The following is a 19,887-nucleotide window of genomic DNA, read 5'->3' on the forward strand; positions in this document are numbered from 1 at the left end:
CCTCAAATCTTAATGGGCTTATGAAAAAGTATGTTGTAGGGAGACCTGCTTCTCCAGTTTTATTAGATTAACCCAATCCATCAGCTTCAACGCCCTGATTCACGGCACATCGGCACTGCAGCACCTGAAGGTTCGGGAGCGCCGCGCGGCTCTCACCTGCCCCCCGAGCAGAGCTCCCACAGGGCCGCACTCAGAGGGTGCTCTCCACCCCACCCAGGGTGGCCAGTGACATTCCTGCAGTTACAGCGCAGCCGGCAGGGGAGCTGGGAGAAGAGATCCAGAAGGACCCCTGGGACAAAGGGTGGGAGCCGTGGGGGCAACCCGGGGCAGGATTCACCTTCGGCACCCATCACTAAGGCAGGCAGAACCTGCAGACCAAGCCCGCGTAAGCGCAGAGCCCGCACCAGCCCTCACACACCTGGCCCTCCGCCGGCCCCCACAGGGAACCAACCGCTCAGCTGGGCCACCCCGCCCACGCACCAGCTCCTCCCTCTGGGCCTCTGGGCTTCACTAATCCAGCCTACCGCCCCGTGGGAGCAAGCTCAGGGGCCCATGAGGACGACTGACAAGATCTGTGCGCCAGGCCAGCACCCCCAACTCAGGACTTCCCACAGAGGGGAAGGATCCAGCATCTTCTCGCCGGCCCCACAGTGACCATTTGTGACCAAGCCATGGCTGTCCCCTGCCTGGAGCATGGCAACAGCCTGGGGGCCCTTCCTCCACATGCCAGGTCCTCACAGACAGGCCTGGAGGTCCGGCCCCGGCCACAGGCCGCCATCACAGGCGGACCTGGAGGTCCAGCCATGGTAACCAGCACCAAGCTCTTGTGCAGGCAGGAACCCAAACCTATTACAGAAGCTACGTCACCCTCTGGAAATACAGCTGGGAGCACCCAGCCTGGTAGATGAGACCGTGGACCTGGACCTGCCCCCCACCAGCCAGGCCACCCACTGCCCATGGCCCCCGCTCTGCCCCAAATACCCTGACGCAGCCATGCCCACCACACCCTCCGCAGAGGTGTGCCCACCTGCCTTTTCAGCCTCCAAACTCACTCTTCCTTCAGGCCAAACCACATTCCTTCCCTCGGCAAGCACTTCCTGGCATCTGGCTCTGGCCCAGGCCTGTCCTCAGCTCAAGGTCCTGCTGAAATGTCCTCTGGGAAGCCCTCAACACCCCTGGACAGAGTGAGATGCCCCAAGTCCCCTACTTGTCACCTCTGGCGCCTCCTGTAACAGCCACATGTCTACCTCCCACACCAGGCATTGGACGCCTCAGAGCAGGGATGCCACCTCGGGCATCTTGAGGGAGCCAAAGCCTATGTCGGGCCCCACACAGACCAGGGATCACGTTGTAGAAGGTGGGCGAGTGGGTGGACAGACGATGGATATAGGTGATCCCCAGATACACATCCTTGGCATCAGGTACAATCACACACATTGCCTGGTTATTGCAAATCCAGCACCTTCTTGCCGGCCCCCAGTGACCATTTGTGACCAAGCCACGGCTGTCCCCTGCCTGGACCATGGCAACAGCCTTGGGGCCCTCCTCCACATGCCAGGTCCTGCACATCCGCTGCCCACCCGCCCTCGTTCCTGGCAGCCTTCCTCCTGCTCCATCCAGGCCGGGGCTCTCGGAACTCCTTCCCCAAGACTCTCTGCTAGAAGCTTTTGCTGCCAGGAGCAGATCTCCTTCGGAGACCCGCCATGGCCTCCCTGCCCACTGGCTGGGCAGCCCCGGGGACCACACGTCCCGGTGCACCTTCTTCCACAGAGACGTGCGGGAACGGCCGGGCTCTCTTGCTGACATGTGGGCTCTTTGAGGTCAGGGCCCCCATCTTCCATCGCTGTGTCCCCAGGGCTGAGACCAGGGCCAGGCCCAGAACAGGCGCTCAGCAAACATGCCCTGACTGAACCATCAGGCTCTTCCCCAGAGGTGCAGACAAATCCTCTGAAGCACAGGGAGGCCCCGCTGCTCACAACCTCTGATGCACCCTCTCCAGGGACAGCAAAGGTGGCACTGGCCAAGTAGCAGGAAAGTGAAAAAGCTGGAGAGATTTCACCTAAAATGCTGCAAAAGGACCAGGTGCCATGAGGCTTTGCTCCCCGCAGCAAACTTGGCTGTTTCCCGATCAGAGCGACCTCAGCATCCAGGGGTCTGTGGCAGCCCCCACTCAGCAGTGGACATGCAGGGGTCCTGACTCCCGCCTGCTGCCCCGGCCGGCACCCCCAGGGCTTGTGCCACGTGGGGCCGTGCCTCAGAAAGGGCACAGCCAGCCCACGGAAGCCCAGAGGAGCTGGGCGCACCACGGCTCTACTGCAGGGCTCGAGAACACCGTGAGCCAGCCAGTGTCCCTCCCGCCGCCCGGAGGGATGCAGGCCCGGAGCCCATTCTCACTGCAGTCTGACGTGGGGCCCGGGAGCCCCAGCGTGTCCACAGGAAGCAGCTGCGTCAATGATGTGGTGCACGGGAGGGGAGTAGGGCGTTAGCCAAGTGCTGAGGCTCTGCGATGCCCAAGCCTCCGCAGTGACCGACGAGCCCTGTACTGGGGACGGCTGCCGGTCCGAGCCTGGAAACACTGCACTGGATCCCCACACGGTCCCACAACACGAGCTTCAGGAAACGCCCTGCCCCGGGCTCCAAGGACAGCACTGAGCTAGGGTGGAGAGGCCACACGGCCAGAGTCCAGAAGGCCACAGAGACGTCTGCTGCACACGGATCCTTTCCTGGAAGGACCCAGCTCCATTTGGCCGCAGGTGGACCATTCAGCGCTCTACTGGAGCAGCAACTCCCTAGGGACGGGCGGCCCTCACGCCGCTCCTCCGAACACGTGTGTACCAGGGGCCTGGGGCCACCGGCCTCGTGCACCCGCAGTCAGCCCTGAGCATCCGGGCATGGCGGCCCTGCCTCAGGAGGTCACGACCTCAGACAGACGGTGTGCAAACGACCAGATCCAAAGGTGAGCTCAGCAGTCTATCTCCCGTGATTTACCGCCAGGCCCGTGGAGAGTGTGACTGAAGACGCTCTTTGGGGTATGGAGAGTGGAGGTGTCCTCATTAGAATTCAGGTGGCCTTTGGGTAACACGAGGAAGGAATTTAATAAATGCCTTAAGCCAAATGAAGTCATCTTACAATACTCACCTGGCTGCAGGAAATTTTTCCTTTTCTTAAAACAAAATCACCAGGTTGTAGGAAGCGTAAGGCCTCCAAGGGCTCCGTCGGCACCACCCCCATTTACCAAAGCCGTCCCTAGCCTCAGGATGGAGGACAGGAGCCCTTCGTAGAGGCCCATACGCGGAGCCCCACACGCAGGGCCCCACACATGTCCACGAGACTGGGCGGTGCTGGACAAGGCGGGGGAAGGTGGCATTCACCAGAACACACCCCCCACCCAAGGGCCAGCTCTGCGGCAGCTCACTCCCCAAGCACCAGGCAGAGCCCTGACTTTTCCCTAGGGACCCAGCTCTTCCATTTCCCTTCAGAAAGCTGTGGTGGTGTTCATTTCAGGATACGCCCCGGCGGCACACTCACTTCTGAATCAGCCTCGCAGGACCCTGGGGAGGAAGGAACCCCAGCCCGCGGCAACGTCCCCACCACCCAGAGAGCTTTCCCCACTGCACCAATGGCAACTCCATGAGCTTGGAAATTCTCAGAACTGCCCACTGCACAACCAGCAACCAGCCCTCCATCCCCTTCCCACTCCATCCCCTTCCCTCTCCCCTTCACAGCCACACTACTCAGAAGATGGGGGGTCACCTCGACGCAAGCTGAGGTCAGCCCACCCCATCCAAAGTGCACCTGTCTACAGCCATCAACGGCCAGGGCACTGTGCCCCAGTGTACATGGGCCTTCCAAGCAGAGCTGCCCGCTCCCCACCATGACCCACTGACCCCACCCCTGCCTTCCCAGAGCTGCATTCCACATAAGGCAGCCACTCACTGTGTGGACCTATTCAATTTAAATTCAAATAAATTAAAATTAAAACTTCAGGTCCTCGGGGCGCCTGGGTGGCTCAGATGGTTAAGCGTCTGCCTTCAGCTCAGGTCATGATCCCAGGGTCCTGGGATCGAGCCCCGCATCGAGCTCCCTGCTTGGCGGGGAGCCTGCTTCTCCCTCTCCCTCTACTGTTCCCCCTGCTTGTGCTCTCTCACTCTATCAAATAAATAAATAAAATCTTAAAAAAAAAAAAAAAAACTTCAGGTCCTCAATCACATTTTTCAACGTCAAATAAGCCACTATGACCACAGGCTACCCCAGGGGCACTTCCATCACCCTAGAACCTTCTACTGCACGTTCTGCCCCAGAGTCCCTCCCACTGGCTCCGTGCATGCCAGGGCTTCCTCTCCTCCCCTCCCTGCCCCTCGCACCCTGGCCAGTTCCCCCTGCACCTGCATATGCTTACACACCCACACTGGGTCACTCCCATGTCCTGGCCATCGTGAATAATGCTGCAATGAACATGGGGGTGCATGTGCCTCTTGGGATACTGATCTCATTTCCTTGGAATAAACAAATTCAGTAAAGTTGCAAGTTAAACATCAATACACAAAAATCACTTGCATTTTTCTATCCTAAAGTGAACTATAGGGAACTATCCCATGGACAAGTGCCTCGAAAAGAATAAAATACTTAGTAAATCCAACCATGGAGGTGACAGGCCTGCACGCTGGAAACTGAAGCACTGATGAACAGAACCGAGGATGAGGCAAACAAACGGAAAGATGTCCTGTGCTCATGGACCGGATGAATTAATAGTGCAAAAGGCCCACATTACCCAAAGCCACCTGCAGACTCAGCGCAATCCCCATCAAAATTCCAATGACATTTTTCACAGAAATAGAAAAGCAAACCTAAAATTCACATGGAAGCACCAAAGACCCCGAGTAGCTAAAGCAATTCCGAGCTGAATGACGTTCTAATGCCATTTACCACAAAGGAATTACAATCCAGAAACTTGGCCTCAGTCTGTGCCCTTGGGGAAACCTGTTTGCCAACCCCTCTGGGCCCGTCTCCTCCCCGGCAAGGTCCCTTCTGGTGGACACCCCATCACAGGGAGGCAGAGCTCACCCCAGACCGCGTCTCGAGGGTTAGGAACCCCTCGTCAACAGGGCACAAGGCACATCCTCTCCCATAATCTCGGGAGGTCAAGCAGCCAGACTCAGACACAACGGCAGCTTCTGTCCCAGGACCTGCCAGATGAGGGGCTTCCACAGGCCTCCGGACTAAAGAGCAACCACGGGAAATGGTGGGGGGGGAGCAGACAACGACTTCTGTGCCCTCCCCAGGATTCTGCTGCTGCAAGGAGGGGCCCGAGGAGCAGGGGACAGTGCTTACTCTTGATGTACCGCGCCCTCTGTCCCAAACCTTCTCTCCCTGGATGTTCACAGGGCTCTCTCCACCCCCGACTCAGGTCCCAGCTCAGACCTCAACAAAACAGCCGTCCCCAGGCCCACGGGACGTGATCCCCAAGGGATTATGGCAGCTCCCGATGCCCAGGTCATGCCCTGCACGTCACTGCCTCAGCTCCCCTGGCACCAGGAGGACTGCAGGTCCAGCCCCCTGTGGGATCTGGGCTCTTCCCCTCCGTCTGGCAGGACAATCTGAGCGCGCCACTTCCCCTCACTCTCCCTCATACCCGGCTCCCTGCTCCTCACTGTCTTCTCCACAGCAAACACCCCGACCTAATGGGAGCCTTGCATTTCCCAGGGGCTCATTTCTCTACACTCCTGCGTCTGTCCCACTTGGATGGAAGTGCACTCAGGGAAGGAACTTCTGCTCAGCTGGAGGCCGAGGGCCGGCATGCTGCTGTCCCCCCCTCCACTATCACGCCGCCGGGAGGAGAGGACAGAGGGAGCCAGCAGCACCTCTGTGCTGGGACCACAGTGAGGGCAGAGAACAAGCCCAAAGGTCTCCCCTGCTGGAGGTAATGCGCATCCGTGCGATGGGTGCAGGGCAGGATGCACCCTACGGCCCAGGGACGGGGAGCCAAGTGCAAAGCTGGTGGCCGAGTCCTGGAGGCCTGGCACCAGTTCGCATGGCCGAGGCTCCCCAGGAGCCGCACCGCCCACCCCAGCTGCCCCGCTTAGAACGAATGTGCAACATGCCCCGGGAGCAGGGTCCATCTCCCTGAAGCACGGGCTCCTGCTGGATCGTCTGTGCTTCTTAAATGTCTGTTGTCACGCCTGTGATGATGCACCTCATTCATCTTCATGCCACGACCTAGTTGGGAGCCGGGGCCGGAGTAGCTGCTCTCCAAAACCCTTGGTGGGCACGTGCCCCCAGAGGCCTTCAAGCTACGTCCAAGGGGTTAAAGAGCTTCGGAAACACCTGTAATGGCCCAGCTGGTAAACATCCCAGTTTAGGGGAGAGTAATCACCCGCATGCCATCCTGTGATTACTGTGTATTTTCATTGCCAAAAGATGTAATACAATTTCATGGTTACTTGGGCCTGTAAAATAGAAATACCCCCAACTTTTAGGATACGAAAAGGTTTATGACCAGGGTACTGTCAGTTCAAGAATGAGTCCGTGGTACAAATGAGTCAATTCATGACAAAATTTAATTTCAGGAAAATTAACGCAATAAAGATGCCACTACTGTGCTTAAAGTTTTAATACCTATTAGGAGTTTTAGCGAAGTGGTGCAGGACCGTGAGCACACAGATCCATTGTCTGGCTCCTCACAACGCGAGGGACTTCATACCTAATTTATCTGTAATGGGGAGAGCATTACAAGGAACTGTGTGTTTAATGAGGGGGCCAGGGTCTTCGACAGCCTAACCCATCACAAACGGAGAGCGTTCCCACGTCACGGGATATTAAGTTTGTTTCCTACATCGCTACCGAGACCCAGTTAATAGCACCAGGCTGACGGCCACTTTCACCAAACAGCCCAGGGAAGGCTTTATGTCCCAGCAAATGTCAGTGGCCAGAAATTCCGTAATTGCCAAGTCCTTAGAAAAGCAAAACCAAAGTGGGGGATCTGGATGGAAGCAACTGAGTCGTCATAATTTCTGTAGTGAATATTATTAGAATAAGCAAGCCGCAAAAACGGAAAGCAAAGTCAAAGCACGGGGCTTCAGAACCACAAACACCCCCGAGCCCACGTGGGACACAAGGACCACCGTCAGGAACAGAACCTCGGGTTGCTGCTCTAGCTGACTCCCATGACCACAAGCTCAGAGTCAGACAACGGCGGGCGCAGGGGCCGTGCACGTCCACGTGCAGGGCTCCCACACCGGAGGCCAGCCCCGCGGCGGGGACTTACATGGCCCTACACAGAAGGCGCTGCCCGGCGCTCCCTTTCCCAGTCCAGAGCCCGCAAAGGCAAAAACCCTGCCTCTCGGAGTGCAGAAAGCAGCCTCCGCAGGCCTCCACTCTCCGTCCCACGTAAGGCTCCCACTATCTGCGAGGGATGATGAAAAGCGGGCGTGTAAGCCCCGCGGTGCGGCCTCAGCTTCAGCAAACATCTCCAGCAAAATGAAAAGGTGCTAGAATAAGCAAAATGGGACACTCGGGGGAACAAAGGTGGTTTGTTCCAGAAAACTCAATCTCCAGAAGAAATGAATTTCATCAAAATTGGTGGAGAGGAGAAAATTTCATATTGCACTGAATTTGTCAGTGATTTTTTAAAAAAATCTTTATTATAAGTAACTCAAAACAGACAACGTGTGAGTCCAGAGTGTGAATGCTTCTGGCAGCTGCGGCGCAGACGTGTGCCGAGTTCCAAGCATCCCCCACCGCGCCCCTAGGACCCCGACGAAATGTAAATTGTCCGTGAGCCCCGGGGACGCTGGCACCACGCAGTCGGAACGAAATTCAGCTACAAACAGAACGACAGGAAGTTCTTCTTCCCAGTGTTACTTCTACTCAGCTGACAAGAACACCAGAAAAGACCCTTCCCTGGGCGGCCGCCGTGCGGGCAGAAAGCCAGCGGGCCCGGGCCGGGCTCGGCAGGAGGCCGCGGGGGCCGCGGGGACAGCTCACCTGGTAGGTGTCCCACAGGCGGATGGTGCAGTGCAGGGGCACTTCCCGCATCAGCAGGTTGTTCATCCAGCGGAAGGCGAACTGCAGGTACCTCACCTCGTGCTGGTCCAGGTGCCGGTGGACTTGCTCTGCGCGAGACAAACACAGGCCCCAAGGCTGTGAGGGAGAGCCCCTGGGGTTCCGCCGGGAACCACCCACTCCAACCACCAGATGCCCAAAGTCCTCAGGGAGCGAAGAAGTCACCTCCATTAAAAGAGTTCAGATCGACTCTTCCTCTGGAAAGGGAGCGGCAGCGGTGGCCGTGACGGGAACAGTGGCGAGGGTGGCCTCCCGGGTCATGTGTGCAGCCCACCCCTGGTAAGGGGCAGGACCACTCCCACCTCTCGGGTGAGAAACTGGTCTGTGAGGCCAGCGGATGCTCCGGGACATGCAGTGAGCGCTCTCCCGCCCCGGGCAAGTCCACCAGGCACGGGCTGCAGTCCCAGGAGGGGCTTGGACAGAGAGGGCGAGCTCACCGGCTCCCAAAACGACCTCAAGCTCATCAGGGGGCAATTCCCCACCTGCTCCCGGACCCAGCCAGTGAGCGGGCGAGTGGGACACGGCCCTGGGCCCTAGGCTGGGTGCCTCTGGATTCCAGGCTTGGGGCTGGCCTCCAGAGAGGAGAGCTGACCTCTCAGAAGAACCATCATTTCCCTGGCGCTCCATCTCCCACTGGCCACGAGCGGCTCCCCCCCATCCCGCTGCAACGGGCTCCGCAGCTGAGGTCCCCTGTGCTCCTGGCCCCCAGACCTCTCTGCTGGGTGCTTAGCAACCTGGGGGGCAGGCTCCAGAGCTCCATGAGCTCCAGTCTATAAATCCTGGAGGTGCCTCTGCAGGAAGCAAAGATTCTGGGGATCGTGGTGACCCTGCTACTTCCTAGCATTCTGCCCCATGAAGACCCACTCGTGCTGTTTCATAAGACAAGCAAATACTGCCGAACGGGTCCTGACTTGGAACCGGAACCTTCCCATGTGACTGTGTTGAATCAGGGTCCACCAAGCGCTGCTAAAAGCACTCTTTCCACACACATCTTTTCTGTGAGTTCCTGAGTTACATGCAAGTTCCTTCTCTCTGGGGCTTACCTTCCCCTGTGACCATCCCTGACAGCCCTGAGAAGTGACCCTGAGAAAAGCTTACAGGTTTTCCAGCTCTCCCAAAGAAAGTTTTAGAACTAGCAAATAAACAAGCATGAGTGTTTTGTTGCTTACTGGTTTGTTTTTACTCAGGTTCCCGGTAACCTGAAGTACTGCAGAGACAAGGCTTTCCTGACCACCAAGCACAGAGGAGGGGGGTGCGAGGGGCGGGAGGACCCTGTTCTGAGACCTGCTGCACCTTCCAGTCACTCTGGCTTACGGTCCACCTGGCGGGGTGCTCTCGTCCACAGGAGGAAGGCGGGCCACAGAAAAGCTCCGGACAGCTCTGGTCCCCACGACTGGAGCCAGTTCCTTCACTGGCTCTTCTACGACACCCCACCCCAAGCCACCGCTATCCGCGGCTGAGCGTGACAAACACGCCTGGGCACCCTCAACGTGGCAGGCGGGGCAGGACACGTGCAGGCCGGGGGTGGGGGAACAGCTGGGCCACGTTGTGCGGCAGACCCAGCAACACACTGTAAGACCCATCACAACAAGACAGTGACTAATGACACGGGGCTGAGAAGAAGCACACAGGCTCATCTCGGAGCCCCTGCAGCCAGCTGGGAGCGCGATGCCAGGGAGGAGGCTAGTGGGACGAGGCAGTGGGAAGACCCCAAATGCCCCAAGGCCCACCATGTGCTTCCTCTTCAGGGACAAATGTAGGGACTGAGGGCTCCGGGTACAGCATAGGGCAGGCCTGGGCCCAGGGTGCCGAGGCCAGGAAGCAGGCAGAGAGGGAAGGCCTGGCAGTGGGGGCTCCTCTGGCTGGTGTCTGTTCCCCCGGGGTATTCAGCTCCTACGGGCAGGGGCCCTCTCCCCAGAGGGGTAATTCACATGCCAGCGGAGGGGAGCTTGTTTTGTTTTTGCTTGACTGAGGGGTTCTGGCTCAAGCCCATGCAAGCTTGAAGGAAGACTCTTACTTTCCGCATTACCAATCCCATTTGTCCTCCCTGTGAAAGCCTAAGGAGGAGAACATTTCTGTGCACAGGGGCTGGAATGGAGCGTGAACAGGGAGCCACGTTCTATCAAGGCTGGAGTCAGCTGGAAGCAAAAGGAGTCATGGTAGGCAGTAAGAACAGATCACCCTCAGAAATCTGGAAGCTCTTCTTATAGTAAAACCAAATAAATAAGCATTACGAAGTCAATCATCATCATTAATTTTTAGGATAAGACCTAAGTTTTCAACAAAATGTCTTCTTTGCGCTGGGCCCCTTGGAGCTGATCTTCCGCGCCCCCGGCCCGCAGACCAGGGCCCGTCCCCCTGTCCTGGGGCGCTGGGTAAACACAGGTGAGAGGCCCTCGAGGAGCTCAGGGCCCAGGGAAGCACAAGGCCAGCTCAGGGGCACGCCAGCCTGACAACAGGGCGCCACGGGGGCTGACCTCAGTGGTCCCCACACTGGGCTGGCAGCACCCTCATCTCAAGGGCTTAGGAACACAGGTTCTCAGGCTCATCTCGACTTTCTCCATCAAAATCTTTCAGGTGGGGTCTGAGAATGTGTGTTTAGTCAGCTCCCCGGAAGATTCTGATGTGCGGGGAACCCCTCCCAGGGGCCCTGAGAGACAGAGGACAACAGGACTCCAGCCTCTCACACAGGGTCCCCATTCCAGAAGTTCTGCACACGGGGCAGGGTGGGTACAACCCACAGGTGGGGCCACACTGTGGTCTATCTAACCGTGTTCTTCTAAGCAACTTATGTTTTATTAAATACAGTTATTTTTTATTAAACTTAATTTCACTACCAAAGAGAAGTTCCCACTTACTCTAGTGGAGTGTAAAGAGGCCAGGAGTCTGTCGACGGCATGGCGCTAGGTGGGGCCTCCCGGCAGCAGTCCCCGGCAGAACTGAGACACACAGCTTTGCAAGACAAGAGCCCCCAGGCAGGAGGGGGCAACCTGTCCCTGTGACGCTGGCCCATCATCTCGGGAGCACCTAACACCTCCAGAGGTTCCACTCAAGATGTTGTGAGGGTCCCATAAATGGCCCACAGTTTGAGAAAACTGGAACGCTAAGAATGCATCTCGTCCTCAGCCCTCAGTCCCCCAACACGCCCCACGGGTATCACCCGCCGGTGGCACCGGGTGCCAGACGACACCCCGTCCACACCCAACCACCTGGTGTCGCTCACACTCCAGCCTTCCACCTGGGCCTCCCTGTCCCTTCCAGGGCAGAGCTAGTCACGTGCCAAACACCTGGAGAGCTCCCTAAACTCCCTGTGCCGTCAGCCTGCCCCTCTTCTTGCTGCTACAAACACCTCGAGTCCAGCCTTTCGCCCGGCGTCCTGGGCTTCACCCTGGGGCAGGCACTGTGGGCAAGTCAACTCTGTACCTCCTGCCTGGACACCAGGTGCCTCGCAAGTGTCTGTCAGATGATGAGTGAGGGAAGGAGCACGTGAATGCACAGAGAAATGGGTGACCGGCACCAGGAATGAGCAAAGCCCCAAATGCCCAGTCTTCCTTCTCTGCTTCTGTCCCCCACAGTGCAATACGGAGGAGCGTTCTCAGCAATGCAATGGGACGCTGTGTTCTCTGTAGGAACTGAAGAATGATTTCCAGCCTGCAATTATCAGCAGCTACAAAACTAAGCCTCTGGAGAGTTCCCCTGAGTGGCCCTCCATCCAGGCCTGACCTTTGCCCGCAGCTCAAGGGCAGAAGCCCCACCAGTGGGCAGTCAGCCTCTGGCCCGGCCCAGGGCACTGACTCAAGCGCTCTGCTTAGCGTGAAATTCAAACATGAGAACACTTGAAAACAGGCAGTTCAGAAAATTTCTGATTTTACTGAAGAAGCCTCCTTCACACAGGAAAAGTAGGGTAACTTCCCTGCGTTGGCAGCTTGGGGAAGAACAGGCTGGAACACGGGCGACAGCTGGGCAGACAGGACCACTGCCTGAAAACAGCCCAGGAAGGAGTCAGGCCAGCACAGGGGCGGCTCCCGGGACAGGCGGCTGGCCCGGGCTGGAGGCCCCTGGTCCTGCTGGTCACCCCAGCCCGCCGCTCTACAGGGCCAGGTCAGCCATGCCAGCGCCTCGCCCACTGGCGCAAGCAGACCCCAGGGCTGGAGCCTCCCACGGCACAGCAGCCAGCCCACCCGTCCCAGTCCAGCCACCCTGTGGGCCTGGCACAGGCCAAACCCCATCAACGACAGCAGTGGGTGGGTCACATTTTAACAGTCGGGAAGGAAATGCTGACTCCGAGTTTACTAATGTGGATTCAAGTTACGTTTTCCACTGCTTCCCATCCTCTGCTCCTGCCCAGTAACACCACAGATTGTTAGCTGAGGGACCAGCAAGCCCAGGGCACTGATGAGGGGCCGTCATCCAGGCTCTCCCTGGGGTACCACCAGCGGGTCTTCCCCTGGACCCCAGCCTCCTGCGGGATGGGGGACGTTGTCTGGGCCCACGGGCAGACATGGAGCCCAGCCCAGCATGGAGTCCATGCTCGGCACATCACTTAGGGAGAACAATGGCCAGAGCCAGACGCTCTCAGGACATGTGGACAGGACGAAAGCCGGGGAAGCGAGCTGCCCACATGAGTTAAGGACAGAACAGCCATGGCCTCCCCAACCAGGCCCATGCTCTGCTGTGGCATCTCCAGCCGGCATAGGACAAGGTCACCAGTTGACAAACTGGGGAAACAGCTCTAAAAACATGTTGGGAGAAAAAAATAAAAAATAAAAAATAAAAAAAAATAAAAACATGTTGGGAGGCATGAGTCACCTTTCTAATGTAAATTGGTGAGCGAACAGATGTGGAAAATTAAACACATTTCTGGAACATCTATCACTGAAGTAACCTAAGGAAACCGTAAAAATTAAGCCTTTCTCTTCTACAGTGAGTCCCACCTGAGGCCCCAGCAGCAGGGGGCACAGGGACAGGGGAATTCTCAGCCCCGCCCCACGAGATGCAGACAGAGGCGGCTCCTGCCTCAGGCTTGGCCGGAAGGAGCCCATCCCAGCCAGAGCGTGATGACCAGCGCCCTCCCTGAAGGGGCCAGCCCTGCAGGACCCTACCCCGGGGACATGTCCACCCTCTGCCTGTGCGGTGCGGCAGGCTGGGTAAAGTGTCCACGGGTGCAGGCCAGGTGGCAGTGGCCTGGACACAGGACTGCCCCTCGCCGTGTCTGAAGGACCCCACACTGCTACATGGGCGCAGGGCCTCGCCCTGTGTGTCTGGGTACCAGCCCCGGGGGCACAGCGACTGCCCTCTGCGGAGCAAGGCCCGGCCCATGTGGGAAGGCATGGGCTGCGGGAATGACCAGAAACCCGACGCCCTGCTGATCCCACGAGGACACAGGCGAAGTCCTTCCAGAGCAAAGGCTCCTCACCCATCAACTGTTCCAAGGAAAATTTATCAGCCCCTCACCTCCCACCCCCACCCCACGTACCCGGGCTGCCTGGGAGAGGACACTACAGGGCAGACAAGGTCTGCAGCCTGCCTTCCAACAGCCCAGCAACTGGGAGGAGAGACAGAAAATTCAACCTTGAGTCTCACAGTTGTCTGTTTCATCAGATTAAGCGACCCTGTGTGCCCCGCGCGTCCAGCCTTCTCTGCCCAGTGGGGACCTGGGAGCTCCTGAGAGGCGCTGAGAAGGCCAGCCCCCTCCCCCGTCCCTGTGGCGGGGCTCCGAGCCCCAGACGTGAGCCGAGACGAGGCACCACAGCCGGGCCACCCTGGCACACCAGATCCGCAGGGGCTCCTGTCCCTCACGCGGAGGTGGCTTGTCCGAAAGTAAGTGGTGGAGAGTTACAAAGTGGGCGTGCCGCCGGCCTCCCAGCCCCCCTCAGGCATGCAGGACTCCTGGCGGGGCTGCCTCTTGTTTAGAATGTGTTGAAAAATGGCCAACTAAACTCAACACATTATTTTCAATTTATAGACATCAGGGCTGCAAACGTATATGTTGAAAAGCTTCATTTTTCCTATTTTGTAAGTAATTGTGAGCAGATGCTCTTTCACTGATAAAGGTAATTTGGTTAGCAATAATTCTGAATTTGAAATTTTCCATTTCACTGGGAATAAGAGTGTACATATAATGAATGAGCAGGCAGATGTAATTATTGTCATCTTTCAGGTTGAAAAGACTCCTTTCACAAAGCCCTCCGTGGCAGGCTAGGGCATTGCCATCGCCTCAGTGTCCCCAGGAAGGTGCCTGTCACATCCACACGCACAGAGGCCACCACAATGTTGCTGGACACTTTTCTCAGCACTTTAAACGGCAGATCTACAGATTGAAACTTCCACTGAAACATCTTGTCTCCTTGATTAAAAATAAAAATACATTATGCAAACACACCATGTCCCAGGATTTAGGCTAAAGAGGAAAAAAACATGGATCCCATTGACTTGGCATAAAAAACACATACTGCTTATGCAGGGCAGACACTACTTAGATTTATTTGCCCAAAGAGGGAGCATAATTGCTCACACTCAGATACCTGACAAAGAACACCGTTCAGAACCCCTCCACAAAGCCGAGAACAGACATGAATAAATCACACTTCTGCCGGGCAAGGCGTGAATAGGCTTTGATTTGGGAGGAAGATTCAATTCTCTATCAGTTAAAGAGACAAAAAAGGAACAAAACAAGAGCCCCCTGACAGTGAACATGGGCCTCTTTGCAGCGAGAAGCCCCTTGTCTGGGCTCACCCACCCTCCCGGTTTAGAGGAAGATAGCTGGAAAAGTCAGGCCCACATGGAGACAGGGCCCAGTTGCATCCATGGGCCAGAGGACCCGGGCCTCGCTGTATCGGGGGTGCAGGGGCATGGCCATCTCCATGAAGGGGAGGTCTAGGGCTCCCCACTACAGACACCCACAGAGGTGCCCCGAAGGAACAGGGAGTCTGAGCTGGAAGGGGACAGGGTGGGCAGATGGGGGAAGTCAGGAAATAGAGCAGAACCCAGGACCTACAATTCCACTCTCCCAGCACAGGACACTCCCCGCAAACCCCTGCAGGCAAATCGTCCTGCCAGCCCCACAGCAGGGGCAGTGAGGAGGCCACGGCCCGAGTCTGGCTGCTGGCCCATCTTCTCCCTCAGGCAGTGGGCGAGCCTACTAAGGCTGGGCCAGACACTAAGGAAGAGTGCTAAGACCTCCGGTTTAGAGTCAGGAGGGCCTGGATTCAAATCCCAAGTCAGCTTCTGGAAAGTTCTTGCTGGCTCTCAGTGCCCTGAGGTCCTCCACCCCTGAAAAGCATACTCCCTCACAGCACTCTCTCAGGAAAGTTCCTGGCATGGCAGCAGCCACCACCGAGAAAGGGGAGCCACTGCCGCGCGTGTGGCCAGAGGGCGTGGTGGGATGCCCGGAAGGGCCCACCTGGGCCGGCACTATACCACAGGTAGGCAAGGGGGACTCGGGGAGGAAAATCTGGCCCCAGGCAGGCCTGGCATCGGTGGCAGCTGAGTGGTATTGCTGTGCTCCATGTGCTTCCTCAGGAAACCATTTCCCTCGTGAATACGTGCTGTTGCATTTCAATAAGGATCTTCAAAAAACATTTTTTACCTTGGAAGTTGTAACGGAAATCAATAGGAAGCGGGATTTATTTAGACAATTTAACACCATCTTAGAAATGTGCTGATGGTGTAAGGAGAGAAAACCCAACCCCCCACCCCCATCCTGAGCCAAGAACCCAGGATCGCAGCGGGTCCCACAGGTCGACCGTTCCACACCTTCCTCATCCTCCATGAGCAAGGAGGAGCACACAGAAGCTCAATGAGAACCAACAACGCTGGCTTCCCAGAAGCGCCTCTGTAACGTCAAACACCGCAGATGCGCCATTTTGCAATGACTCTGGACCACGTGCCTGGTCAGGGAGACCTCCTTGTTCCGTAATAAAGAAGGGGGCTGGTCTCTGCCCTCTTCCTGGGAGGGAGGCTCTAAGTCCTCGGACTTCCCCCAGGGCGGGCTGTCCCTGTTGTGCTAACGAGGAAGGTTCTGGTGAGTGCAGAGGAGGTTCAGCAGGGTCAGGATGGGGACTGGCTGGGACCCTCAGCTGCCAGGTGTCAGGGAGAAGAGAGGAGCTGGAGACTGAGTCCAACACAGGGCCCACAATCCAACGGTGCCCATGTGAGGGAACCTGATACACTCTGGACAGCCAGACCCAGGAGAGCTTTCCAGCTGGTGGTGAAGGGGCAAGGATGCGGGGCGGGGAGGGCAACACGCCCTGACCCCATGGGGAGAAGGGACCCTCTACAGGCCCAGACCCTTCCCAACCCCATCCTATGCCTCTCTTATTTTGGCTGGGTCTTCTGATCTGTACCCTTCACGATAAAACCATAATGGTAAGTATGGTGCCTTCCTGAGCTCTGTGAGCCATTCTAGCAGATCATCGAACCTAAGGGAGCCATGGGAACTGCTGAATTTATGGGAACTTGGACAGAAGTGCAGGCCAGCCTGGGGACCATGGAGGTGTGGCTGGCGTCTGAAGTGGGGCAGTCTGGTGGAGAACTGAGCCAGCCCTTAACCTGTGGGTCTGACACCCCCTCCGAGGGGTTAGCGGCAGAACTGCACACCCACTGGGGGTACGAACGAATACTCCCGCCACCATCAAATGGCCCTGAGGCAGCGATCCAGAAAGACATCAGGGCAGAGGCCAAACTCCAAATACATTCTCCCAAAATAACTGCTCCAAGGCTGGTTTGAACATCAAGGTCACGCCATGCGACTGCTACCTTCTTACACGCTGCACATGAGGGTGGCGGTGAAGGTGGGTCACACCCACAAGCCTGCTAACCGCTGGCCCCGATCAGGAGAGCCTAACGGGGTCAGTGCAGAGCGGCAGGGAGCGGCCAGAGCCCAGCCACTGCGGGCCTCGGGGCACAGACGCCACCGCGCACCCGTAGGACCCAGCCTACACGCGCAGGGAGAGAAATTAAGGCTCCCAGCAGGACGGGAGAAAACAGGATCTATCTGACACCACGACACACTGTCCTCCCATCTTTAGAGAGGTATGAAGGCATTTTTTTTGACAGTTAACATTATCTAAAATACAAGTTCTTCCACAGCCACCCAGAATTGAAGCGACGAGGCGTTAAATCATTCTCACTTCGCAGATGTGCTCATGAGCTTCTCAACGAACGCCTGTTTTCATATCAGGAAGCAACAACCAACCTGATTTATTAGAAAAGAGCACAGCTGACAGAGCGACTTCCCTGGGCTCCCCGGGGAGCCCCGAGCACGGAGGTGCTGACGGCCCACAGCAGCGGCCTGGACACTGGAGGAGGCGGGACACCAAACCAGACAGACGGGAGCTGGAGGGGGCCTGGCTCTTGGCTCCACCCCACCCAACACCCATACGGGCTTCTAGATGGGGACACAGTGAGGGCACTGATGAAGAGGCTGCGGCTCAGGTCCCAAGATTGGATGGGCAGGGTGGGCCAGACCTGATCTGCAGTTGAGGAAGCAGTAAGCCCCACCCCACCCCCGGGAAGGGGGGATGTCTCTGGGCTCACCGAGCCCCCCGACAGAGGGTGCGACGGGAAATGTACCTGTGAGGGTGGTGAGCAGAGCCAGGCAGGAGTGAGGGCCCTGCAGGGAAAGGCGGGGGGCTCAAGGGCATTATCTGTCCTTCATTCATTAGTTTTCTGATTCTGTATAACAAATAACCACCTCTCCAGCAGGACAGGGAGGAGGAGGGCCAGGGCTGCCCACAATTCCAGCTCAGTAACCTAGCCATGGCTATGAGTCAGGACAGGAAAGGAAGGCTCTGCTGAACCCAACCTCCAAACCAAGAGGCAAGGCCCTTTTTCAAATGGTGCAGAAAGCAGAGAAGAAATAAGCTCTGAGCTAAACAAGCACACAGCTCAGATAAACAGTTTGCAAATCATCTCGTCAGCAGTAAGAAAGCCCTGATGTGACCCAAATCCGCAATGAAGCTGAAGATGAGGAGCCTCTCCAGAAGCATTCCCTCCACCATGGCACATTTAAGACTGAAAACGCTACCAAGAAAATACCCATCCGAGTTCTGACCATGACCTGTGACTCCCACGCCTGGGCTGGTGTGCAGGTCTGTGCATGCCCACATTTGAAACTGAGCTCAAGTACCACCACCCACCTGAAGCCCTTCTGACCTCCCCCCGAAGTTGACCTCCCCTTCCTCAGCACCCCGCTGGGCCACCTCCAGACTTCTGTAAGAAGACGGACGGCACTTTTAGTGGCCTTCGTGGTTGGCATGGCCAGCTCGCCCACTGAACTGTGAGATCATACTGGCCAGGCTCCTTCCAATTCCTTTCCACACCCAGGACCCAAAGGGCAAGACAGTAAGAGTTTTCCATGAAAGTGGGAGGGATGAGGGGCGCCTGGGTGACTCAGTCGGCTGAGTGTCTGCCTTCAATTCAGGTCATGATCCCAGGATCCTGAGATCCATCGCCACATCGGGCTCCCTGCTCAGCGGGGAGTCTGCTTCTCCCTCTGCCTCCCACTCCCCCTGCTTCTGTGCTCTCGCTCTCTCTCTCTGTCAAATAAATAAAATCTTAAAAAAAAAAAAAAAAAGGAAAGTGAGAGAGATGAGTGGATGAAAAGATGGAGAGACAGACACACTGATTAACGGATACCTTGATGGAGATGGACAGTCCAATGGTGGACGGATGGATGGATGGATGGATCAGGGGAGAGAGACGAAATGCCAGAGGCTAATCAAGAAGTAAAGGGGAAGATGGATGGGACAGATGATCCCAGCGTGCCTATGGAAAAAGCACTTTCCAAAGTAAGTTCTAGGACTCCTATATTCTCCTGTCATAAGCCATTACTGAAGACCAGAATCTAGTTGAGGGAACTGACTTGTTTTTAAGGGAAAGAAGGCACTTCCTTCTACGTCTTTGGACACAGACACGAGTATGTCAGAGTAAAACTGAACCACACGTATAAGCATGACGTATCCATTCTGGCTCGTACTCTTACCAAGGAAAAAAAATAGGTGAGCACAGGTAGTCTCACTGAAAAACTTTAAAAGCTACTAGTTTGTAACCTGAAGTGTACATTTAGAAGTAACAGGGCTCAATCTATAGCATGCACGCAAGGACTGCAGCTCTGATTTAGCACCAGGAAGGACAGCTAACAGGTCACTCCAAGTCGGCGTAACGACCCACATTCTGACTCGGTTCTCGGGACATTCCTCTACCACTACAACCTGTCTGCAGCGCTTACGAAGGGGCCAAGGTCCTGACCGGGCCCCCCTTCTTCTCCCACATCAGCGGTGTGCTCAGCGTTGTAGGGTTTCGGGGGCACAAACTTTCCTACCAGGCCACAGGGTGATGTCCTGTCTCTGAGCGCAGGGCTGGGAGCAAGCCCGCAGGCTGGCTCTCCAGGGCCGTACAAACCTGCCTGCACCGTCTCCCCCACGGCCTCCCACACTGCCCCCTCTGCTCAGTCAGCCACCCACAGGTCCAGCGCCCGGGGGTCTGCGGGAAGCAGGCCGAGCGGACACAGTCTGATTCTGCCCTGACGTGGCAGTGCTCACGGGCGGCTCCGCTCTGCTCTGTTCCGGTATTTATGAACAAGCCCAAAGCTGCGGGGTACCAACAGTGAACCTGTGAAACGAACAACAGCGGATATACAAGAGACCAAAGGTCACCTAAGCACTTAGCTTCCACACCGTTTTTTTAAAAAAATAACCAGAACACAATTTAAAACGACGAGCTTATCAAAGAAGATACACTCCAGGGAGGGTTCTATCCATCATCATCATATTGAAAGACCTAAGAGGCCCTTTACCCCACCCTGACAGAAGGAATCTGTCCCTG

The 19,887-nt window shown here is 56.8% G+C and overlaps 1 protein-coding gene across 5 annotated transcripts in view; it reads right to left on the reverse strand.

Annotated features, from left to right (window-relative positions):
- The window catches only part of TBC1D22A (TBC1 domain family member 22A), a 322,639-nt gene that overhangs the window by 87,750 nt on the left and 215,002 nt on the right, over positions 1-19,887 (reverse strand). For all 5 annotated transcript variants that reach the window (XM_064590478.1, XM_064590475.1, XM_064590476.1 and 2 more), the window contains one exon: positions 7,984-8,111. In XM_064590478.1, coding sequence (XP_064446548.1) covers positions 7,984-8,111 — 128 coding nt within the window. The remainder of the gene's footprint in view (positions 1-7,983; positions 8,112-19,887) is intronic.

The sequence above is a fragment of the Mirounga angustirostris genome, unplaced genomic scaffold, assembly GCF_029215605.1.
Source record: "Mirounga angustirostris isolate CCGP_5_RB_7025 unplaced genomic scaffold, mMirAng1.0.hap1 SCAF_5, whole genome shotgun sequence".
Lineage (NCBI taxonomy): Eukaryota > Metazoa > Chordata > Mammalia > Carnivora > Phocidae > Mirounga > Mirounga angustirostris.